The sequence below is a fragment of the Triticum urartu genome, chromosome 2A, assembly GCF_056163025.1.
Source record: "Triticum urartu cultivar PI428250 chromosome 2A, HENAU_Tu73, whole genome shotgun sequence".
Taxonomy (NCBI): Eukaryota; Viridiplantae; Streptophyta; class Magnoliopsida; order Poales; family Poaceae; genus Triticum; species Triticum urartu.
The window spans coordinates 500,938,645-500,964,418 of NC_141874.1; the positions used below are offsets into that span (position 1 = coordinate 500,938,645).

General features: G+C 46.1%; 3 protein-coding genes across 3 annotated transcripts; all 3 read left to right on the forward strand.

Annotated features, from left to right (window-relative positions):
- Positions 1-894: 894 nt before the first annotated feature.
- LOC147985627 (uncharacterized) lies at positions 895-1,725 on the forward strand. The gene has a single exon (XM_087541665.1). It carries the CDS (start codon positions 895-897, stop codon positions 1,723-1,725), a length of 831 nt encoding a protein of 276 aa, XP_087397791.1.
- A 15,823-nt stretch (positions 1,726-17,548) lies between these two features.
- EMB1075 (Pyridoxal phosphate (PLP)-dependent transferases superfamily protein) lies at positions 17,549-19,867 on the forward strand. The gene is made up of 5 exons (XM_048701489.2): positions 17,549-17,969; positions 18,237-18,468; positions 18,548-18,741; positions 18,824-18,957; positions 19,053-19,867. The coding sequence occupies exons 1-5, from the start codon at positions 17,699-17,701 to the stop codon at positions 19,620-19,622; spliced, it is 1,401 nt and encodes a 466-aa protein (XP_048557446.1). The 5' UTR covers positions 17,549-17,698; the 3' UTR covers positions 19,623-19,867.
- A 150-nt stretch (positions 19,868-20,017) lies between these two features.
- Positions 20,018-25,604, forward strand: LOC125538211 (uncharacterized). Its single transcript, XM_048701490.2, has 4 exons — positions 20,018-20,436; positions 23,191-24,074; positions 24,174-24,326; positions 24,853-25,604. Exons 2-4 carry the CDS (start codon positions 24,003-24,005, stop codon positions 25,402-25,404), a joined length of 777 nt encoding a protein of 258 aa, XP_048557447.2. The 5' UTR covers positions 20,018-20,436; positions 23,191-24,002; the 3' UTR covers positions 25,405-25,604.
- Positions 25,605-25,774: the final 170 nt, after the last annotated feature.

The following is a 25,774-nucleotide window of genomic DNA, read 5'->3' on the forward strand; positions in this document are numbered from 1 at the left end:
ATCCCGTCCATTTTCGACCCATCCTTGACCCAAACTTGCGCCGAGTTTGGGGTGAAACAGACATCGCGTAGACGGGGTCGACGCACGCCCTTGTCCCCTCGTGACCCGCCTGTCGGAGACACTAGCAGTCCCTTCGCTTCCAACGCCTCCACCCCCTCTCCCCGCCCCACCCCGCCGCCGGCGCCACCACTATTCTCCAGCCGCCTCCTCACTGCACACCCCCTGGCCGTCCATACCAAACCACATCTCGACATGGCCGCCACCAGGCCCACGCTTTCGCCGTAGTTTTGGTCGTCGATTGGAGGAGATTTGGTCGTCGCCGTCGTAGCCGGTGACAGAGGGGATACGACCGTCGGCGACGTACCACGGCGGCCACGGCAGCTTCCGACGAGTGCTCCAGAGCGGCCAGTAGTCGGCCGCCAACCACCCCTGCTGCATCGAGGTGATCACCGCGGCCTCTTTGCCACCACGACCGCAAGGTGTTCAATACTTTGCCCACAAAGGTATGGACCGTGGAGATGAATTTTTCTTCCACCACTTCATTTATTCATCGGACGATTCGCCGTCGGATGATGAAGATCTTGTGGTGGCTACACTGGTCATTCCCGACCACATTGAACGGCAGTTTCCTCAATACAGGGGGTCACTCCCTAGCCGTGCTCCCAACCTGAACCATAACAGGGAGAGAGGTCACGCCCTCCTCTATGCCAATTACTTTGCGAACACCCTGCTCTTCAAGCCGGATAAATTTCGTCGCCGTTTTCATATGGCAAGGCATCTTTTCAATCGTATCCGAGAGGGAGTGGTTGCTCATGACCCATACTTCGAGTGCAAGACGGATGCCTTGGCAAGCTTGGATTCTCCTCTTACCAGAAATGCACCGCGGCCATCCGCATGCTTGCATATGGAATTCCAGGCGATCTGGTGGATGAGTATGTGCGTATGAGTGAGACCACATGTCTGATGTCACTGTACAAGTTCTGCCAGGCCGTGGTGGCAGCGTTTGGCACTGAGTACTTGAGGGAGCCAACTGCCGCTGATACAGAGAGATTGTTAGCGACCAACGCAGCTAGAGGCTTTCCAGGCATGCTTGGCAGCATAGATTGTATGCACTGGAAGTGGAAGAACTGTCCATTTGCTTGTCAGGGCCAGTACAAGGGGCATGTCAAAGCGTGCACTGTCATATTAGAAGCGGTAGCTTCGCAGGATCTTTGGATATGGCATTCTTTCTTCGGCATGGCAGGTTCTCACAATGATATCAACGTGCTGCAGCGTTCTCCAGTCTTCGCAAGGCTTGCAGAAGGCCACTCCCCACCTGTCAACTTTGAGATCAACAACCACCAGTACAACAACGGATACTACCTAGCTGATGGTATATATCCTCAGTGGTCAACTTTTGTGAAGACAATCTCGAACCCCCAAGGTGAGAAGAGAAAGAGATTTGCTCAAATGCAAGAGAGTGCTAGAAAGGATGTGAAACGTGCTTTTGGTGTGCTTCAATCCCGACGGGGCATCGTCCGAAACCCTGCACTGTCATGGGATGAAGGGAAGCTTCGGGAGGTGATGATTGCTTGTGTGGTGACAGGATCCTCGACCAAGGATTTAATTATCAAGGCGAAAATGTTGAGCCCCTGCACCAAGAACCGGCCACGTTTGAACAGTTTGTCCAATTCCATCGTGAACTGCGTGATTGGCACATTCATTTGGATCTTCAAAATGACTTGATTGAGCACGTGTGAAGTCACATTGGCAACCAATAGATGTATTGGTTCATTATGTTCATTTAAAACAATTTCGATTTGGTTGTAAAACTATTTTATTAGAGACAATTTTGATTGGGTTGTAAAATTATTTTTATTTTCAGACAATTAATATATGGACGTGCAAACTTGTTTTGATATGAATATATGGGTATTTTTTGCCGTGGCGGACCGAATGGGGCCAAAGGATGTAGCCGCGCGCTGGGCGCACGACCACCGCATCCCAGGACAAGCCCGCACACGACCCATTGCCCTACCCAAACGGACCGAATCCGGACAAAGCAAACGTCCGTTTGAAGTCGCGCGGTGGAGTTGGCCTTATATGGATTTGAGAATCTAGTATGAGATGTCCGGCTGCAACCGTAGAAATTTGAGGCATGCCCTGTCGGTGCCCCCGGACGCAGCGCGCGTCCACAGGTGTTTAAGATGTCGAATTTATCAAGTCCGGCTGTAAATGCTCTAAAAGGACACATGGCCTAGCTCACACACATCCTCATGCATGCCAGGCTTGGAAAAATGATACAAATCTCACTGTCGTGTGAAGACCGGATCTATCTAAAGCACCACTAAGGTCAGTAGGTCACCGCCTTTCTCGGTTGACCAAACCATCAGACAATGCGTTTCATGAGGGTTTGTCCGGTTGGGCCTAACCTTAACCCGGCATGTACGACAGCTCACATGACTAGAAGCACAGCCACTAAATCAGATCAAAAAAAAAAGCACAGCCACTAAAAATGCAGAATTATACTTTTTAACCTCGGTGGATTTCGAAGGTTGCAAAGTTCTATTTATTCCCCTTACCTTGGACCAAAACAGCATCGGTTGTGTGCTTCCTCCGTGGAAAAAAAGGCTAGCAAGATTTTCCAGCCAACCTACAATATTCAGCAAGTTCACACGACCAGAGTGCCACTCAAGACAATGAACAAACAAATAGTTACAACTGCGAAAATGTAAATATTGTCTGCAACTTTTTTTTTGAAAACGATTGTCTGCAACTTCATTAGTCTGCCACGAAACAAGTCGGAGATATAACCAATACCTGAGGTATTACTACATAAACTGTTTTGATGATCATGTTCCAAGTGTGAGTGCGTGCGTGCATGCGCCACGTTTCCAAAAATATTGGCAGAATTTCAGCACTCAAATTCAGATTTATGTCCGAACTACTGGCAATGGCCTCATGCTGTTCCGCATCCGGAAAATTCTTCAGTCCAAAGACCTGCCAAGTGGAACCTTACTCTGCAGAACACAGCCACAAAAACTAAGCAGTCCTTAAGGTCCAAGCCCATTAGAATGCCAGTATCGATTGCAGGAATGATGTCCACTCGTTAAAAGAATATAGAGTTTAAATAATATCTGTATGAGCACTTGCTAAGAGCAATCCTAAGATAAGTGCAACACAAAGCGATTGCTAAACACTGAAACAGCTACTAGCTACTCCACTGGATTTTCTACGACGGTCTGCTCCGATAGCTCCGATCCGTGACTTCCACCACGAGCCAAATGGAGCAGAGAAAGGTTGAGTCGACATCACTACTTGACGTTAGGAGGAGGGCATACATATTTGGGTACAAATGCACAGCTGAAAGAGAAATATTGCCAGTACCAGTTAAGGTTCAGAGGTCTGATTTCAGGTGACGGTTAAACATGCGTCACAGAGTAGACATATTCTCATATCACAAACTAATTCTCACTACAACACCCTTACTAATTGCTACTAGTACATGCCAAAAATATAATCAAGCCATTGCTAATTTGCTATATGCAATTGAGTTAGAAATTTCTGAAGTGCCTTCCAACTTTGAGGTCCAGCAACATGGATATCGGAGCCCGTGCAATACGGCCCAGCCGGCGTTCCCACATTCTTTCTACAGAAGGTCCAAGTCAAGCACCAAGATAATGGATTTGTAAGTGGTGACAACGAGCCAACAAGCCAGACCTCCGGTTCAAATGCCTTCCACTATATAAGGCGCCAAATGGGGGAGCACCAGAAGCAAACCAAGATAGAAGTAGATCAAGATGGCCACCAACAAGAACATGAAGGGCATGGCCCTTCTCCTTACTCTTGCAGCGATGCTGCTGTCCTACTGCGGTGCCTCCTTACCGCACCACGTCTCCTCACTCGTTGCCGTTCCTGCTCCCTATGCTGATGGTGCTTCCCACAACACCTCGCTACCGGTTGCCGCACTAGCTCAGAGCACGGTTGCATATGCCGAGGCACCAACGACGGCGCACAACGCAACTGAGCATGGGAAGCACCGCCACGATGAGTTATCGCCGGCCAAGCCACCGACGTACCACAACGCGTTGGGACAACAGCGCCATGGTCACCGCGGCCATCAGCAGCAACAGGAAGCTCTACCAGCTCATCACCCGCCGCCACCTCACTTATCGCACCCTGATAATCACACGCCACCACCTCATGCTCACTTGCCATCCCCTACTCACTACTTACCACCACCCCTATCTCAGCACACACCACCACCTCCGACACAACATACACCATCACCTCACTTACCATCTCCTGCTCATCACGCGCCACCACCTCCATGTCACCCGGCACTACCTCCTTACTTGCCACCCCCTGCGCACAACTCAGCACCGCCCCCAACTCACTACACACCGCCTCATCACCTGCCATCCCCATCGCCACCTCCGGCTCAACACGCACCACCATCTCACTTATCATCTCCACCGCCACCTTCGGCGCAACACATACCACCACCTCACTTACAGTCCCCACCGCCACCTCCGGCTCGACACGCACCACCGCCTCACTTACAGTCTCCACCACCGCCTACGGCTCAACACCAACCACCGTCTCACTTACCGTCCCCACCGCCACCTACGGCTCAACACACACCACCGCCTCACTTATCGTCCCCACCGCCACCTACGGCTCAACACACACCACCGCCTCACATACGGTCTCCATCGCCACCTACATCTCAACACACACCACCGCCTAACTTACCATCCCCACCGCCACCTTCGGCTCAACATACACCACCGCCTAACTTACAGTCTCCACCGCCACCTACGGCTCAACACACACCACCGCCTCACTTACCGTCCCCGCCGCCACCTTTGGCTCAACACGCACCACCGCCTCACTTACCGCTCCCACCGCCACCTCCGGCTCAACACGTACCACCGCATCACTCAACGTCCCCACCGCCACCTCCGGCTCGGCGCACACCACCGCATCATTCAACGCCCCCACCGCCACCTATGTCTCAACAACCACCACCGCCTCCATCTCACTATGCGCCACACCCTCACTTTCCATTCCCTCCTCACCACTCACCACCACCCCCAACTTACTATGCACCACCGCCTCACTTTTCATCCACGCCACCACCTCCGGCAAAACACACACCACCACCTCACTTACCGTCCCCTGCTCATCTCGCACCACCACCATGTCACCAAGCACTACCTCCTCACTTGCCATCCCCTACTCACCACTCACCACCACCCCCAACTCACTACACACCATCACCTCACTTTCCATCCCCTACTCATCACAGGCTACCACCTGCTCTATCTCACTATGCACCACTGCCACACTTACCGCCCCCAGCCAACCACTTGCCACCATCTCCTCCATCCCGTTATCCGCCGCATATTCTGGCACCTCAAGCATATAAGTATCCATCTCCCCTGACTCGTCATGTTAACACACCTCCACAGCCAAAGCCCCCTAGAAAATCCCCGTTGTCGACATAATCACGGTATTCGATAGTAGCATCATCGCCATCTTACTATGAAGCGGGCACACCATGTGAATAAGCGAGCTCCCAAGCCTTGATATCAAGGTGTTCCTCCACGCGCTCCTAATTAAGCTACATCCAAACAGGAGATCTCCACCATGTAGTGGTGGAGACAAGATAAACTCTTAATTTCCTAATAAGTAAGTTTGAGGTCATCAACTTTTGTGCAAGTTACCGGATCGTTTGGAGGGTGCTTGCCTTTTGTAATACTTCGTTTTCCAGGTTCCAAAGAGAAAGTTATTGAATAAAGTGTGTATTTCCTATGAAGTCATGTAATTGTTCTAATGCTTTCCTTATTTTTTATGTCTGGAAAATAATTGTTTGTTTGTCAGCAGATGAGTGTGCTATACTATAAGCCTTGACATGCCCCATACCAATTTCCTTATTTTGTCTCAGAACATACGCTTATATACCTCTTAGCTTATTAATGATTATTGAGGTTTACATATTGAACTTGTACATGGGGTGGGGGGCAAACCCAAGCATGATTAGACCAGCCAGAAGCCCGGCGTCCGGACCAGGCTCGGGCCTCACTTTTCAGCCCGAGGAAAGATCAGAAGATGTTGTTTTTGCCTTTTTGGGATCTTATATAAAATGTAGATACAATGTAGCATTATTTAATTCCAAATATAGTTTATTTATTAGTTTTACATTTGGAAATGGCCCTTCCTTCAGGGGGCCCGGGGTTTGCATTTTGAGGTCGGGCTATGTAAGCCACAGCCTCATGAATGTCTAGGGGTTAGGTGGTGTTGAAAATATGCCCTAGAGGCAATAATAAATTGATTATTATTATATTTCCTTGTTCATGATAATCGTTTATTATCCATGCTATAATTGTATTGATAGGAAACTCAGATACATGTGTGGATACATAGACAACACCATGTCCCTAGTAAGCCTCTAGTTGACTAGCTCGTTGATCAATAGATGGTTACGGTTTTCTGACCATGGACATTGGATGTCGTTGACAACGGGATCACATCATTAGGAGAATGATGTGATGGACAAGACCCAATCCTAAGCATAGCACTAGATCGTATAGTTCGTATGCTAAAGCTTTTCTAGTGTCAAGTATCATTTCCTTAGACCATGAGATTGTGCAACTCCCGGATACCGTAGGAGTGCTTTGGGTGTGCCAAACGTCACAACGTAACTGGATGACTATAAAGGTGCACTACGGGTATCTCCGAAAGTGTCTGTTGGGTTGGCACGAATCGAGACTGGGATTTGTCACTCCGTGTAAATGGAGAGGTATCTCTGGACCCACTCGGTAGGACATCATCATAATGTGCACAATGTGATCAAGGAGTTGATCACGGGATGATGTGTTACGGAACGAGTAAAGAGACTTGCCGGTAACGAGATTGAACAAGGTATCAGGATACCGACGATCGAATCTCGGGCAAGTATCGTACCGCTAGACAAAGGGAATTGAATACGGGATTGATTAAGTCCTTGACATCGTGGTTCATCCGATGAGATCATCGTGGAACATGTGGGATCCAACATGGGTATCCAGATCCCGCTGTTGGTTATTGACCGGAGAACGTCTCGGTCATGTCTGCATGTCTCCCGAACCCGTAGGGTCTACACACTTAAGGTTCGATGACGCTAGGGTTGTAAAGGAAGTTTGTATGCGGTTACCGAATGTTGTTCGGAGTCCCGGATGAGATCCCGGACGTCACGAGGAGTTCCGGAATGGTCTGGAGGTAAAGATTTATATATGGGAAGTCCTATTTTGGTCACCGAAAGAGTTTCGGGGTTTATCGATAACGTACCGGGACCACCGGGAGGGTCCCGGGGGTCCACCAAGTGGGGCCACCAGCCCCGGGGGGCCACATGGGCTGTAGGGAGTGTTCCTTGGCCTACATGGGCCAAGGGCACCAGCCCCACTAAGGCCCATGCGCCTAAGAGATGGAGAGGGGGCAAACCCTAATGGGATATGGGCCTTAGGGCCCATATTGGTGCGCCTCCCTCTCCCACCCCCTCTTGGCCGCCACCTCTTGGCCATCTAGGGCTTCCGCCCCCCCCTAGGGGTGGGAACCCTAGAGGGGGCGCAACCCCTCCCCTTCCCTATATATATTGAGGCATTGGGCTGCCCAGAAGACACGCGATTCGATCTCTCGTTGGTGCAGCCCTGCATCTCTCTCTCCCTCCTCTTCTGTGGTGCTTGGCGAAGCCCTGCAGGATTGCCATGCTCCTCCATCACCACCACGCCGTTGTGCTGCTGCTGGATGGAGTCTTCCTCAACCTCTCCCTCTCTCCTTGCTGGATCAAGGCATGGGAGACGTCATCGGGCTGTACGTGTGTTGAACGCGGAGGTGCCGTGCGTTCGGCACTTGGTCATCGGTGATTTGAATCACGACGAGAACGACTCCATCAACCCCGTTCACTTGAACGCTTCCGCTTAGCGATCTACAAGGGTATGTAGATGCACTCTCCTTACCCTCGTTGCTGGTCTCTCCATAGATAGATCTTGGTGACACGTAGGAAAATTTTGAATTTCTGCTACGTTCCCCAACAGTGGCATCATGAGCTAGGTCTATTGCGTAGATTCTATGCACGAGTAGAACACAAAGTAGTTGTGGGCGTTGATTTTGTTCAATATGCTTACCGTTACTAGTCCAATCTTGATTCGGCGGCATCGTGGGATGAAGCGGCCCGGACCAACCTTACACGTACGCTTACGTGAGACCGGTTCCACCGACTGACATGCACTAGTTGCATTAGGTGGCTGGCGGGTGTCTGTCTCTCCCACTTTAGTCGGATCGGATTCGATGAACAGGGTCCTTATAAAGGGTAAATAGCAATTGGCATATCACGTTGTGGTCTTTGCGTAGGTAAGAAACGTTCTTGCTAGAAACCCATAGCAGCCACGTAAAACATGCAAACAACAATTAGAGGACGTCTAACTTGTTTTTGCAGGGTATGCTATGTGATGTGATATGGCCAAAGGATGTGATGAATGATATATGTGATGTATGAGATTGATCATGTTCTTGTAATAGGAATCACGACTTGCATGTCGATGAGTATGACAACCGGCAGGAGCCATAGGAGTTGTCTTTATTTATTTATGACCTACGTGTCAACTTAAACGTCATGTAATTACTTTACTTTATTGCTAACCATTAGCTGTAGTAGTAGAAGTAATAGATGACGTGACAACTTCATGGAGACACGATGATGGAGATCATGATGATGGAGATCATGGTGTCATGCCGGTGACAAGATGATCATGGAGCCCCAAGATGGAGATCAAAGGAGCTATATGATATTGGCCATATCATGTCACTACTATATAATTGCATGTGATGTTTATTATGTTTATACATCTTGTTTACTTAGAACGACGGTAGTAAATAAGATGATCCCTCATTAAAATTTCAAGAAGTGTTCTCCCCTAACTGTGCACCGTTGCTACAGTTCGTCGTTTCGAAGCACGCCGTGATGATCGGGTGTGATAGATCCTTACGTTCACATACAACGGGTGTTGACGAGCCTAGCATGTACAGACATGGCCTCGGAACACATGCAAAACACTTAGGGTTAACTTGACGAGCCTAGCATGTACAGACATGGCCTCGGAACACAAGAGACCGAAAGGTCGAGCATGAGTCGTATGGTAGATACGATCAACATGAAGATGTTCACCAACGTTGGCTAGTCCGTCTCACGTGATGATCGGACACGGCCTAGTTGACTCGGATCATGTAATCACTTAGATGACTAGAGGGATGTCTATCTAAGTGGGAGTTCATAAGATGAACTTAATTATCCTGAACATAGTCAAAAGGATTTTGCAAATTATGTCGTATCTCACGCTTTAGTTCTACTGTTTAGATATGTTCCTAGAGAAAAATTAGTTGAAAGTTGATAGTAGCAATTATGCGGACTAGGTCCGTAGACTGAGGATTGTCCTCATTGCTTCTTAGAAGGCTTATGTCCTTAATGCACCGCTCAGTGTGCTGAACCTCGAACGTTGTCTGTGGATGTTGTGAACATCTGACATACACATTTTGATAACTACGTGATAGTTCAGTTAAACGGTTTAGAGTTGAGGCACCGAAGACGTTTTTGAAACGTCGCGAAACATATGAGATGTTTTGAGGGCTGAAATTGGGATTTCAGGCTCGAGCCCACGTCAAGAGGTATAAGACCTCCGACGATTTTCTTAGCCTGCAAACTAAGGGAGAAAAGCTCAATTGTTGAGCTTGTACTCAGATTGTCTGAGTACAACAATCATTTGAATCAAGTGGGAGTTGATCTTCCAGATGAGACAGTGATGTTTCTCCGAAGTCATTACCACCAAGCTGCTAGAGCTTCGTGATGAACTATAATATATCAGGGACATATATGATGATCCTTGAGATATTCGCGATGTTTGACACCACGAAAGTAGAAATCAAGAAGGAGCATCAATTGTTGATGGTTGGTGAAACCACTAGTTTCAAGAAGGGCAAGGGCAAGAAGGGATACTTCATGAAACAGCAAATCAGTTGCTGCTCTAGTGAAGAAACCCAAGGTTGAACCCAAACCCGAGACTAAGTGCTTCTGTAATAAGGGGAATAGCCACTGGAGCAGAATTACCCTAGATACTTGGTAGATAAGAAGGCTGGCAAGGTCGATAGAAGTATATTGGATATACATTGTGTTGATGTGTACTTTACTAGTACTCCTAGTAGCACCAGGGTATTAGATACCGGTTCGGTTGCTAAGTGTTAGTAACTCGAAATAAAAGCTACGGTATAAACGGAGACTAGCTAAAGGTGAGCTGATGATATGTGTTGGAAGTGTTTCCAATGTTGATATAATCAAATATCGTACGCTCCTTCTACCATCGAGATTGGTGTTTGTGTTGAGCATAGACATGATTGGATTATGTCTATCGCAATACGGTTATTCATTTAAGGAGAATAATGGTTACTCTGTTTATTTGAATAATACCTTCAATGGTCTTGCACCTAAGATGAATGGTTCATTGAATCTCGATCGTAGTGATACACATGTTCATGCCAAAAGATAGTAATGATAGTGCCACCTACTTGTGGCACTGCCACGTAAGTCATATCGGTGTAAAACGCATGAAGAAGCTCCATGTTGATGGATCTTTGGACTCACTCATTTTTGAAAAGTTTGAGACATGCGAACCATGTCTATTGGTGTGTATGCATGAAGAAACTCCATGCAAATGGACCGTTTGGACTCACTTGATTTTAAATCACTTGAGGCATGCAAATCATACCACATGGGCAAGATGACTGAAAGCCTCGGTTTCAGTAAAATGGAACTAGAAAGCAAATTGTTGGAAGTAATACATTTTGATGTGTGCAGTCCAATGAGTGTTGAGGCATGTAGTGGATATCGTTATGTTCTTTCTTCACAGATGATTTGAGTAGATTTACTTGATGAATCACGAGTCTGAATTATTAAAAGGTTCAAGTAATTTCAGTGTGAAGTTGAAAGATCGTCGTGACAAAAGGATAAAAAGATCTATGATATGATCATAGAGATGAATATCTGAATTACGAGTTTGGCACAAAATTAAGACATTGTGGAAATTGTTTCACAACTAATACAGCCTGGAACACCATAGTGTGATGGTGTGTCCGAACATCATAACTGCACCCTATTGGATATGATGCATACCATGATGTCTCTTATCGAATTACCACGATAGTTTATGGGTTAAGCATTAGAGACAACCACATTCACTTTAAATAGGGCACCACGTAATTCCGATGAGATGACACCGTATGAACTATGGTTTAGAGAAACCTAAGCTGTCATTTCTTAAAAGTTTGGGGCTGCGACGCTTATGTGGAAAAGTTTCAGGCCGATAAGCTCGAACCCAAAGCGGATAAATGCATCTTCATAGGACAACCCAAAAACAGTTGGGTATACCTCCTGGCTCAGATCCGAAAGCAATAAAGGATTGTTTCTAGAATCGGGTCCTTTCTCGAGGAAAAGTTTCTCTCAAAAGAATTGAGTGGGAGGATGGTGGAGACTTGATGAGGTTATTGAACCGTCACTTCAACTAGTGTATAGCAGGGCACAAAGAGTTGTTCCTGTGGCATCTACACCAATTGAAGTGGAAGCTTATGATATTGATCATGAGACTTCGGATCAAGTCACTCCCAAACCTCGTGGGATGACAAGGATGCGTACTACTTCAGAGTGGTACGTAATCCTGTCTTGGAAGTCATGTTGCTAGACAACAATGAACCTACGAGCTATGGAGAAGCGATGGTGGGCCTGGATTCCGATAAATGGCTTGAGGCCATATAATCCGAGAGAGGATCCATGTATGAAAACAAAGTGTAGACTTTGGAAGAACTACTTGATGGTCGTAAGGCTGTTGAGTGTAGATGGATTTTAAAAGGAAGACGGACAATGATGGTAAATGTCACCATTAAGAAAGCTCGACTTGTCGTTAAGATGTTTTCTGACAAGTTCAAGGAGTTGACTACGGTGAGATTTTCTCACTCGTAGCGATGCTAAGAGTCTGTTGGAATTATATTAGTAGTCACTGCATTATTTATGAAATCTTGCAGATAGGATGTCAAAACATTGTTTCCTCGACGATTTTCTTGAGGAAAGGTTGTATGTGATACAACCGAAAGGTTTTGTCAATCCTGAAAAGATGCTAATAAGGATGCAAAGCTCCAGCTATCCTTCTGAGGACTGGAGTGAGAATCTCGGAGTTGGAATGTATACTTTGATGAGATGATCAAAGATTTTGGGTGTATACAAAGTTTATGAGAAACTTGTATTTCCAAAGAAGTGAGTGGGAGCACTATAGAATTTCTGATGAATATGTTGTTGACATATTATGGATCAGAAATGACGTAGGATTTCTGGAAAGCATATAGGGTTATTTGGAAAGTGTTTTTCAATTGAAAACCTGGATTAAGCTACTTGAGCATTGAGCATCAAGGATAGATCAAAACGCTTAATGGTACTTTCAAATGAGCACATACCTTGACATGATCTTGAAGTTGTTCAAGATGGATCAGTCAAAGAAGGAGTTCTTGCCTGAGTTGTAAGGTATGAAGTTAAGACTTAAAGCTCGACCACGGCGGAATAGAGAGAAAGGACGAAGGTCGTCCCCTATGCTTAAGACATAGGCTCTACAGTATGCTATGTTGTGTACCGCACCTGAAATGTGCCTTGCCATGAGTCAGTCAAGGGGTACAAGAGTGATCTAAGAATGGATCACAAGACAGCGGTCAAAGTTATCCTTAGTAACTAGTGGACTAAGGAATTTTCTCGATTATGGAGGTGGTAAAAGAGTTCGTCGTAAAGGGTTACGCCGATGCAAACTTTGACACTAATCCAGATTATTCTGAGTAGTAAACTGGATTCGTATAGTAGAACAGTTATTTGGAATAGCTCCAAATAGAACGTGGTAGCTGCATCTAGGAGATGACATAGAGATTTGTGAAGCACACACGGATCTGAAAGGTTCAGACCCGTTGACTAAAACCTCTCACACAAACAACATGATCAAACCCAGAACTCTTTGGGTGTTAGTCACATGGCAATGTGACCTGTGAGTGTTAATCACATGGCGATGTGAACTAGATTATTGACTCTAGTGCAAGTGGGAGACTGTTGGAAATATGCCCTAGAGGCAATAATAAATTGATTATTATTATATTTCCTTGTTCATGATAATCGTTTATTATCCATGCTATAATTGTATTGATAGGAAACTCAGATACATGTGTGGATACATAGACAACACCATGTCCCTAGTAAGCCTCTAGTTGACTAGCTCGTTGATCAATAGATGGTTACGGTTTCCTGACCATGGACATTGGATGTCGTTGACAACGGGATCACATCATTAGGAGAATGATGTGATGGACAAGACCCAATCCTAAGGATAGCACTACATCGTATAGTTCGTATGCTAAAGCTTTTCTAATGTCAAGTATCATTTCCTTAGACCATGAGATTGTGCAACTCCCGGATACCGTAGGAGTGCTTTGGGTGTGCCAAACGTCACAACGTAACTGGGTGACTATAAAGGTGCACTACGGGTATCTCCGAAAGTGTCTGTTGGGTTGGCACGAATCGAGACTGGGATTTGTCACTCCGTGTAAACGGAGAGGTATCTCTGGGCCCACTCGGTAGGACATCATCATAATGTGCACAATGTGATCAAGGAGTTGATCACGGGATGATGTGTTACGGAACGAGTAAAAAGACTTGCCGGTAACGAGATTGAACAAGGTATCAGGATACCGACGATCGAATCTCGGGCAAGTATCGTACCGCTAGACAAAGGGAATTGAATACGGGATTGATTAAGTCCTTGACATCGTGGTTCATCCGATGAGATCATCGTGGAACATGTGGGAGCCAACATGGGTATCCAGATCCCGCTGTTGGTTATTGACCGGAGAACGTCTCGGTCATGTCTGCATGTCTCCCGAACCCGTAGGGTCTACACACTTAAGGTTCGATGACGCTAGGGTTGTAAAGGAAGTTTGTATGCGGTTACCGAATGTTGTTCGGAGTCCCGGATGAGATCCCGGACGTCACGAGGAGTTCCGGAATGGTCCGGAGGTAAAGATTTATATATGGGAAGTCCTGTTTTGGTCACTGAAAGAGTTTCGAGGTTTATCGGTAACGTACCGGGACCACCGGGAGGGTCCCGGGGGTCCACCAAGTGGGGCCACCAGCCCCGGGGGGCCACATGGGCTGTAGGGAGTGTTCCTTGGCCTACATGGGCCAAGGGCACCAGCCCCACTAAGGCCCATGCGCCTAAGAGATGGAGAGGGGGCAAACCCTAATGGGATATGGGCCTTAGGGCCCATATTGGTGCGCCTCCCTCTCCCACCCCCTCTTGGCCGCCACCTCTTGGCCATCTAGGGCTGCCGCCCCCCCTAGGGGTGGGAACCCTAGAGGGGGCGCAGCCCCTCCCCTTCCCTATATATATTGAGGCATTGGGCTGCCCAGAAGACACGCGATTCGATCTCTCGTTGGTGCAGCCCTGCATCTCTCTCTCCCTCCTCTTCTGTGGTGCTTGGCGAAGCCCTGCAGGATTGCCACGCTCCTCCATCACCACCACGCCGTTGTGCTGCTGCTGGATGGAGTCTTCCTCAACCTCTCCCTCTCTCCTTGCTGGATCAAGGCATGGGAGACGTCATCGGGCTGTACGTGTGTTGAACGCGGAGGTGCCGTGCGTTCGGCACTTGGTCATCGGTGATTTGAATCACGACGAGAACGACTCCATCAACCCCGTTCACTTGAACGCTTCCGCTTAGCGATCTACAAGGGTATGTAGATGCACTCTCCTTCCCCTCGTTGCTGGTCTCTTCATAGATAGATCTTGGTGACACGTAGGAAAATTTTGAATTTCTGCTACGTTCCGCAACAGGTGGGCCTAGCTACCACGTTCGTACCCCCCACCCCCACCCCATAAAAAAACTGTTACAACCCCAGCTTAAATAGCAACAATACTGTATACAACTAGAGTTCAAAAAGTTCGGCCTTGTTAAAAGGACTATCTCTGGTAAAAACGGATCATCCATATTGCGACTACAAAATCTGGACAACCACTCATTGGTGATCACATAAGAGAATACATCAGAATAGCCAGGAAAAATGCAACGTGTCTGAGCTCACCTGTTGGCCGATTGCACCAACAGATAATTCCCAAGGTGAAGGCTAACTCTGCACAAAAAATATATGTCTTTAACAGAAAATAATCAGTCAAAAGACAGATAAGGCCCTTAAAACGGTACTCGAGCCTTATGAGCTTAAATAATGAGATACTACATTATGCAGAAAATAGTTGATGATAATAACATATAACTAACCCAAAAGTGCCTAGGAGCACCGAGCGACTACACCCACCGGAATCTGACCCATTCACTAGCCTCGGGATTCACATCTCCTATATTAGGCCGTACGTATTAGGAGTTTATTTGACATGTATCTCTCACATGAATGCTTTGTATCTAGGCTTTTTTCTGCACTGACATTGTCAGATAGTACACCCACGTCTGACCTCAACAACCAGCGCCCAACCACCAAGGGCCAACAGTCTATTCAATGCGCACGAGCCCCACCTCTCTCTTCTCCACATATGACCCTTCTTTCTCTGGACACTCATTCTTCCCCATCAATCCTTCCCCACGATCCTCTTCTAAAGCCCATGCACCTTGTTTCCCAGTCTTCTGCTTGCTAAGTGGAGCAAAGCTAGGATGAACTAGAAAAACTATGTTTGCCCTGGTCATCGTCCGAGCTTGCCGTGTCCTGCGACACCCACGACCGTCATGGCTGCCGCAACCAAGTTATGAATTCTGGTGGCTGGCGGCCAACAACGTCGTGTGAGAAGAAAGCCAAAATATAGGCAGCCGTCATCTGTGCTTGCCGCGTTTTGTCCACCGCGTCTGCCTTGGACCGTTGGACGGCAACTCCATGGTCCGTGTTCCCGTGGCCAGTGGTGCCATCGCAGCCGGCACAACTTCCTAGACCGAGGCTGCTTTTCTCCACCTGCGTGTCTGCATCTAATCTTTCTCGTCGTCGTCAAGCTTGGCCTGGTCATGCTTCGCCTCGGCAACAGTACACGCCATGCTCACCCAGGGCGTGGTCATGGGCTTCATGCTCGTTGCCAGTGTCCTTGACCAGGTCCCGCTGGACTGCCATGAACGTGCTCTACTCTGCTCCAGCCGAGCAAGCTCCCATATCCACAGCGGAGTCGTGGGTGCCTAATAAATGTGATTCAATGTTCATCTGCTGTATACCAGTGAGTATCTATCCGTATAGGTTCAAAGCAAAGTTGAATTGCATTAAATAGCATCCATCCAAAGACTAAAACGTACGTGTGGATTTCAGGAAGGTGCGTCGCCGAGAGCTCTTCGTCCGCGTCCATAACTAACCTGAGTACATAGGTGTAACACCCCGGACACACCTGCCGGTGATCGTTACTCCTGGCGGGATCTAGACTGGCCCCACAGATCAATACTAGTCTTTTCTGCACACTTTGTCCTCACTCGTGCGCACCCGGGAGAAACTTTCCGGTCGGTCACCCATCCTGACACTACTCCAAGCTAAGCACGCTTAACTTTGAAGTTCTGTCCGAATGGTCTCCCGAAAAAGAAGGAATTCTTTATTTATATGAGTAGTCTATCATCCCTAATAATTCAGACCATCACAATAGGTTGTGGCAAGTATTACTTTACTCATAAAAACGTAGATACAAAGGCTTGACACAGAAGGAATCAAGTTAAAACTTGAAAGAAGTCACGAATTTGCATCATCTTCTTGCATAGCGCTATTATCCTAACACATTGTGATAAGCACTGTCAATTTGATGAGTCCCTCAGCCTCCCCTTTCCACTGCCCTCACACCCAAAATAGTAACCTGACGTAGAAGTGTTTTACTAAATTTCACCCAAAGCATGTTCACAAACCACAAGCACTCACAACAAAATTCTGATACTTTGCCGGTGAAAGCACAAACTCGAAAACGCGATGGATAAACTGAATCTGTTGCCCAAGCACTGTCAACTCTGCATGCAACAAGGTGTATCTTTCTGAATTTGATGAGTAGTCTGTCGGCTTATTGTGTACCAACTGGGCATGAATCGCTAAACAAAAGCATAAGACAGAAGATTAGCGTGATTCGGCGCCCAAACTGCAGACCAGAAACCCTAAAAATATGGTATCCCCCGATCTCTCCAAACGAATCCCTAATGCCCAGAGATAATCACAGGGAGTCGAGGACCAAACCATCCGCAAACCTTCGCCATCACAAGAATTAGGGGCCAGTCGGCAGTCTGTTTCGCGCAGCTTCGACTAAAATGGAATGCGATGGGAGCCGGCATGGGGCCCTGTTGGGCGCAGAGAATCGGGTGGTGGGGTAGAGTATCGTCGGTTGGCCCTTCCGAGGCCCGAATGGAGGAAGAAGAGACGAGATTGGGCTTTGGAGGAGCCATGGGCCACACGATCGCGACAGGCCAATCAACCAAAGCCTTTTCTTTTCCGCGACGCGAGGCACGCGGCAGCCTACTCAATCAACCCAACCATTTCCATCCAGATCCCAAATCAAAACCGACGCAGCATTTCCGCAGGATCTCGGCCCCTCCTCCTCCGCCTTCTCCAATCCACACTCCCACTCCCCCATTCCAACCACCCCCGACGCCGGCCATGACGGGCACCATCGCGAATGGCGTGGCGGCGCCAACTGCCCCGGGGCTCCGCGAGAAGGCCGCCGCGGCGCCGCTGCCCGAGGAGCTGGCCCCGGAGGTGGTGGAGGGAGAGAGGGAGATCGTGCTGGGGAGGAACATGCACGCCTCCTGCTTCGCGGTCAAGGAGCCCGACGCCGACGACGAGTTCACCGGCGAGCGCGAGGCCACCATGGCCGGCGTCCTCGCGCGCTACCGCCGCTCCCTCGTCGAGCGCACCAAGCACCACCTCGGTAAATCCCCCCTTCCTTCCTCCTCTGCTCGTTCCTTCGACGCAGTGCAGAATGATCCGCTCCGGTTTGTGTAGCGTAGAGACACGGTGATCCTAGCCCCGATATTTTATTACTACTAATAGTATATTCCCTGTTAACCTTTTTTGGGTGAGGAGGTGAAACGTGTATTGAGTTCCTGTAGGTGCAAATTCATCGATGAATCTGGTTGAGTGCAACGCAACTGATCTGCTTCCACTCTCACGAACACTCTCATCCGTTTGCTTGTAGGCTACCCATACAATCTGGACTTTGAGTACGGTGCTCTCTCCCAGCTGCAGCACTTCTCCATTAACAACCTGGGCGACCCATTCATCGAGAGCAACTATGGCGTGCACTCCAGGCAGTTTGAAGTGGGTGTGTTGGATTGGTTTGCTCGCCTTTGGGACCTCGAAAAGGATGAATATTGGGGATACATTACGAACTGTGGCACCGAAGGAAATCTGCATGGGATCCTTGTCGGGTCAGTACTCGCAATATTATATACAGAGATATAGCCCTTCTTTCTGAAATCTTATTTACATCTACAAACTGTTTTACAGAAGGGAAGTTTTCCCTGATGGGATCTTGTATGCCTCTCGTGATTCACACTACTCGGTGTTCAAAGCAGCGAGAATGTACAGGATGGATTGCGTTAAAGTGGATACTCTTGTCTCTGGAGAAATAGATTGTGCAGATTTTGGAAGAAAGCTACTTGAAAACAAAGATAAACCTGCTATTATTAATGTCAACATTGGTGAGCTGCATACACTCTTTATTACACTTGCAAATCTGCACCTTCATGATCGGGCTGTAAACCTAACTCTTCCTTGATGTAGGGACAACTGTCAAGGGAGCAGTTGATGATCTTGACTTGGTTATCGAAACACTTGAAAAAAGTGGGTTCAAGGATCGGTTTTATATACACTGTGACGGTGCTCTGTTTGGTCTGATGATGCCATTTGTTAAGCAGGTACCTCTACTTTGCCCCCTAACGCCATATTGGTTGCTTCTTTTGACACATTGTTTCATTATCCTTGATTTATTTTCTTTGTTGCTGATCATCAGGCACCTAGGGTATCCTTTAAGAAGCCCATTGGGAGTGTGAGTGTGTCTGGTCACAAGTTTGTTGGATGTCCCATGCCCTGTGGTGTCCAGATAACAAGGTTGAATCACATAAATGCCCTTTCTAGCAATGTTGAGTATCTAGCTTCACGAGATGCTACAATCATGGGAAGCAGGAATGGTCATGCTCCCATCTTCCTATGGTACACCCTGAACAGGAAAGGTTATAGAGGTTTTCAGAAGGAAGTTCAGAAGTGCTTGAGAAATGCACATTACCTGAAAGATCGGCTCAAGGATGCTGGAATTAGTGCGATGCTTAACGAGCTCAGTAGTACAGTAGTTTTTGAGAGGCCAAAGGACGAGGAGTTTGTGCGACGGTGGCAGCTTGCTTGTGAGGGAGGTATATCACATGTTGTGGTAATGCCCAGCGTCAATGTTGATAAGCTGGATACTTTCTTAAATGAGTTGGTGGAGAAGCGGGTAACCTGGTACCAGGAAGGAAAATGCCAATCTCCTTGCATTGCAGCTGATGTAGGCCAGGAGAACTGTCTTTGTACTCTGCACAAGTCATAAGTTTGTCAGGAGACACTCTCTGTGAGTGATACTTGAGTATTTACATTGGTTGGTGTCGTATTTACCACCTTCCAATCGTGCATCCTTTATTGTTCATTTAAATTTAGTCCTCGCTCTATGTCTTTATGAGACAGATCTTAGCACGGTAGCATGCTGAGCTTTATGTGTTGTATTCATCGTCTGTCTTCATCTGTTCTTCCAATAAAGTTCTGTGCAAATGATGTATCCAAATGAAGTTACTGGTATCTTGTCCTGTATCGGCATGCCATATTCGTAACATAGCTTGTGTTGTTTTACAAAGTATAGCAACTCATTAGCTAGCCATAATTTTGAATTAGACAGAATGCTTATCGTTATTTTACCCTTTTTCAGCATGTGCTGACGAACATATGGTTAAAATTGGAGTCGATTAACTGAGGACAATATTGTCAATTTTTTGTTTTTCTTGAGAAATAATGGGTCCATGACTCATAAGAATCCAGAAGAGTCTTAACACAGAAACATCCTTTGCACTTATCCTACATTCGTGTTCTGGCAGATTGTGGTGTTAATGACTCATAAGAATGGGTCAATGACTCATAATAATCCAGAAGAGTCTTAACCCAGAAACATCCTTTGCACATATTATATTAACACTTAACTATCTAAAGTGCACTTATCCTAGCACTAACTTGAGACTTGTTTATTCTTACATTCGTGTTCTGGCAGATTGTGGTGTGGATACAGGTGATAAGTAGGAATGCTACTTTTATGCATAAATGGCCTACCACTAGCAGCAAAAGGGTAATCTCTATCTGTCAGATACTTAGATAAGGTCAGAACCTCTTGGCCGTCTAAATGCCGCATCTATCTTTATATCTGGATTCAACCTATTTCTGTCAGTTGCTGGAGTGCATCTAGAGGCAAGAAAGATGTGTTTCTTATTTCATGTGAAAGAAAAAACCAATGCCTGCTCTTGCATAGAGCTACTTAAGTTGACCCCTAAGACTTGGACTCTGACATGGAAACTGACTCGACTTCTGACGTATGGACTCTTATCCTAACCCTAAGCTTTCCTGATATACTACCGACCGCCTGGACTGATGGACCATCTAACTGCAACATCTGCTTCTGATTTCCCTGACAGGGAGTCCACAAAATATCATTAAATAGACTACCTTCACGGGTGTTTTTCAGTTTACAGCTGATATGGGCCTTAGATTTATGAAATATAAGCTAACTAGTAAAAGATTGGAGGCAGCATGAAAATAGTTGAATTTTCACGGTAACTAAGCTCTTTCACCATGCAAGTGATAAGATGCTGCCTCATAAAGTAGGGATATTAATATGTCAGTGCCTCTTCAATTCAGGTGATCCATATCCCATTTGCTGATGGAGTCTATTGCTTGTTTTTTTGCTGTTTGTATCGGTTCATGCTCATCTTAGCCTACGTGATATTTAAATAACCTGTGGACCAGCTTTCACCACAGAGTGCTCTGAGCCTATCGTGCTTTGTTCTCCTTTTGACTGTTAGTCACACCTGATTATTTAAATGATGCGCTTTTGATGTTCTATGGCTATTTAAGCTTTTATTGTTACGATAGTTGGTGTGGATTAGATAACAATGGTCTTAATTCTTCTGTTTCTTTATCTTTTTTTATTTCCTGTTTCAAGTCTTGTTTTCGGAATTCAAAGTCTGCTGGAGCAAAGCAAGGATAATAGGAAAATATTTGTATATATGTTACTATGGTGAAAGCTTATATTAGATCTATGATGAATGTTTGCCTTATATTTAATTAATTTACCAAATGAAGGCGACACATAAAGAGCATTGTCACCTGACATTTTTCTTACTATTCCTGGACACTAGCTGAATAGGATCTGCTGTATATATGCTTACGGCGGTGGCGGGGGCTGTGCTCTAGGTATGGCTGGGTTTCCAGATTTATGACTGAGGCAGTTTAATCGTAGATGCATAGATTCAGCTTCAAAAAATTGCTGGCTGAAGACACATCAGGAGGTGGTATGTTTCACCTTCATCTACATACAAGTATAAAGACCCACTTCATGGTACATATTCGGTGGGTACCGTGTGCTTCCTCATCTTCCCGCTCTCCATTTTCCTAAAATACCTCTAGCAGTACACTCTCCAGTCTCAGTAGACTTCTAACAAATGTATCCTTATCCTAACAACATGCCCTTCTGTCTCACACCCTTCCGGTCATCCCACACTCACCATATCGATTTTGCTAATCGCTGCCACCGAACTGTAAAACCCCCACCATCTGGGTATATCCTCTCTCATTGCTGTCCTAGTGTGGCTGCCTCTCCTTGCTGCAGCAGCAAAGATGACGAGTTATATATTTTCAGAAACCTCTGTTACATGCCAATACGCATTTAAAGTAAACTGCGGAGTAGTTATTCAAACTTTGTGGCTTTATGCATGCTATGCCTAGTATAACACGGTTGACTTGACCCTATTCCTTGTATCTAGTATATATCTGCTGACCTGATGCGGTGCAAGAATGTGTTGGCAAGGGCTAACTGCATTCAGGAAGTTGGGACACATGCTTTCTTTCCGTTTTCCGCAGCAAGTTATCTGGAGCAGCATTCATCAGCATCCATACTTTTTTACATCGATTTCCCTTTCTTGTCATGGGTTGCCTTTTGTTCTTTTTGCCGTACCTGGACGGAGGCCATTTCTCCTGATGGGTAACCTATAGGTTTGAGGCATTGTGCTCTTCTTGTAACTTGAATGGTTAAATATACCAGGTCTGAAAAGCACAAAGTGACTTAAGATAAGGTTAAATTAGGGGCAGCTTGGAAGGAACGCATGATTTACACGTAGATGTCTACAAGTTCATCACTGAAGAAGGCCTGGTACAATGGTCAGACCTTGTGGCAAACAATTTATGTGTATATTAGAAACGAGAAGTCGGAGCCATTGGTGCGTACTTTCTTGACATCATAAGAGGAGCTCATAGGATAGCTTTGGTCTTTGCAGATAAGCACGAGTAGAAATTAAAAACACCGCCCATGGGCACTAACAGGCCGTTGATTATCCTAGTGAGCTGACCCTGCTGAGCCGCATGGTGCCTGTCAATGCTGTTGCCTGAATTTTATCTCCAAAATCTTGTCACTGTTTTATGATCTTGGGCATTGCCTCATCTACATTCCCTAGTCCAGCTGCCGCGGGTCCAAACATTTGATCCTTCGTCATCCTACGTCTAGGCTCATCTGAAGCAACTGAAGCTATTATGTATTTGACACGGATATTTGCTAACAGATCCAATACTCATGAAACACCCCTCCTCGTGCCTCATTGTTAGGGTACTCTGAATTATGTCTAGTAGCTTTACTAAAGTAGATACACACAAGATCTCAGATGTAACTGCCTTTGATACAACAGAAAACAGTAAGCCATTATGCTTGTAACTGTCAGCAACGTGCGAAAGAAACGTACATTTTCATGGAGGAAGCAGCACTCATCATCGTTTATATGAATGATGATGCTTCATTGCACACCATAACTTAACTTAAACTTTTATGCCAGAATTGCTTTGTTGTCGACTAATCAGTCATCTAACAGGTGCTTTACCCACTAGGACTGCTGCTGATGACCCAGGTAGCTCTCATTTGACAAATCACCCTCCGGTTTGCTGTGCTGTATGGCTGATTCTGATGCACTCAAAGTGGAACGATGGGGAATAATGACCCTCCTTTTCCCTTCCTCTCCTAGTATTCGCTGCAGTCCTTATCGTTTATGTTGCCATATAATTAATTTCAAGTTGCAACACATTCGCAATTTGTTAAAAAAAACAACTTGCAACAGCTATATAAATAAATCTATACCAAGTTGCAGTTGATTGTCCTTGGATCTGTCCATGCCAAAATATTTGCGGCGCAGTTTCACGATCCGTCGGGCTAATAACATTCAATAACATATCCAGAGTGCACTTTCCTACAGTTACGAGTGGTGTTTCCGTGAGTATTTAACCAAAAACTACCACAATTGACGGAAACGTGACGAAAAACTACCACTCTACGATTTTGTGCCAAAAATTATCAAATTTGCACTAAACCGTGGCAAAAAACTACCAAGTCACGAAAGCGCTCGCTTCGCCCGCGCTAACCCCGAATCTGACCGGCTGGGCCCGCAAATCAGTAGCCACGCTGGCCAACGGACGGCCGCCGCGCGCTGACGGCCGTTAACGCCCCGTCCGCTGTCCGAATGGCGGTTGTCAGTGGGCCAATAAGTGAGAGCGAGCTCAGCCACTCGCTCAGTCTCTTCCTCCTCGCTCGCTCTCACTCGTCCTCATCCTCTCCCTCTCCATGGTGCTCTGAGCTAGGTCAGCCTATCACCGTCGCCGCCGCGGCCATTGCTGCCGGTAGAAGTTGAGGATGCCATCCTGGAATGACGAGGAGAGCTCGGACGAGGACATCAACATGGTTTCAATGGATCCTCAGCTCTTTGTAAGTGCATAATGGTGGAACAGAGTTAGGGTTAGGGTTAGTTCATCCAAATTGGAGATTCCAAGTTGGTTTTGGTTTGATTCGAACTTTCTTTTGCAGGAAACCCCTGACAGTGTGGTGGAACCATCTTTCTGTGGTTCTTACACTGAATCTGAGCCGACGTGCATGATGCATCATCAGAGGCCGAAGAAGATGGTGGCTTTTGAAGGTGCTTTGACTGGGAGGCGATTCCTGGGTTGTCCTGTGCAGCAGGTATTAAATCTTGCACGCTAACTTGTTTTGTTGGTGGAGATGTGCGATGTGTTTTGCTGCTGGAGATGTGTGGTGCAGCATGTGGTGCAGAGATGTGTGATGTGCAGAGATGTGTGTTGTAGTTTAGAACTGAAACTTGAAAGTGCCATACATATGGAAGCTATATGTGAAAGTAGATCTTTAGTTAACTGAATTCAATACATGACTGAACCTGAGAACACCTACATGCAGAGATCTTTAGTGTACTGTGAACTGAATGTATTTGGTAGGTGTTAACTGAATATAGCTGTTAACTGAAAAAGAACAGAGTTAAATGAATTTATATGTATTGCTAAATATAGCTGTTAATTGAATATAGTCAGGTGTTGTGTGCTTACTATGAAAGAATTATGTTTGCATAATTCAGAGAGCATATTGATTTAAACAAAGGGTTTCAGTTAAATGAAATGACTTTATGACTTTAGTTATCTGTAGTAAGTTTGTTACTAAGTGCTTTGTGCTTAATTATAAATAATTGTTTCTGTAGGATGTAGGTGTGAACTGTGGGGTTGTGGAGTGGGTGGATGGTCCTTGGCCAGAGATTCTACAAAGGTGCCTAACAAGGATTTGGGACATGTACCATGAGCAGAACTTGGGGAGGGTGAAGGACAAACAAGCCCATGAGAAAGAGGTGGCCAAGCTACAGAAGGAAATTGATTTCCTGTCAAACAACTACAGCCAGTTGGTGGAAGATGTATCCAAGCTTTTTGACTATCAAGATGGCAAGATGTCTAATGACATGGACTATACCAGTCAGGCAATCAATGATCTAAATGCAAAGAAGAAACAACTTGAGGATCAAGCAAAGATTGAGATAAGTGTGGAAAAGATGAAGCTTGCCAAGGAGCAAAGGTGCATTCTTCGAAGTCAAGCAGATATCATTCAGAACATGAGGAAGGCCATGAAGGAAGTGGAGGGGGACAAGGACCTACTTAAGCAAGAGAAGAAGAAGCTGGAGTATCTGATTGCTGATCTGGTCAATGCTGGGCATGCCAGCAAAGATAAGCTGGAGAGGATCAATGCAATTATGAATGAGTGAAGTGCTTGGTGTGTGGGTTAAGTAATTAGTAGGTCTATATATATAGCTGGCCTTGGAATGTCATGCATGTTAGGTGTATATTTTGGGAAAGTTTCATGTGCTTTCAGAATGGTATGAGGGAGGGAGGTACTCTTATGGTTTAAGAACTAGTTGGTTTTCTATGATGTAATGACTTTTATGTTAAGACCTACTATGCTAAGTGAGTACTCATGCTAAGTTAATTAAGTAAGAATGTTTTATCTATGATGAGTCTGTTTTACTCTGCATATATCATGTGTGGATAATTGACAGTAGTGACATAGTTGGAAGTATAAAGCAGCAAGTAACATATATAGCAAGTAGCTTAGATAGTCTGACAAGTAACTAACAT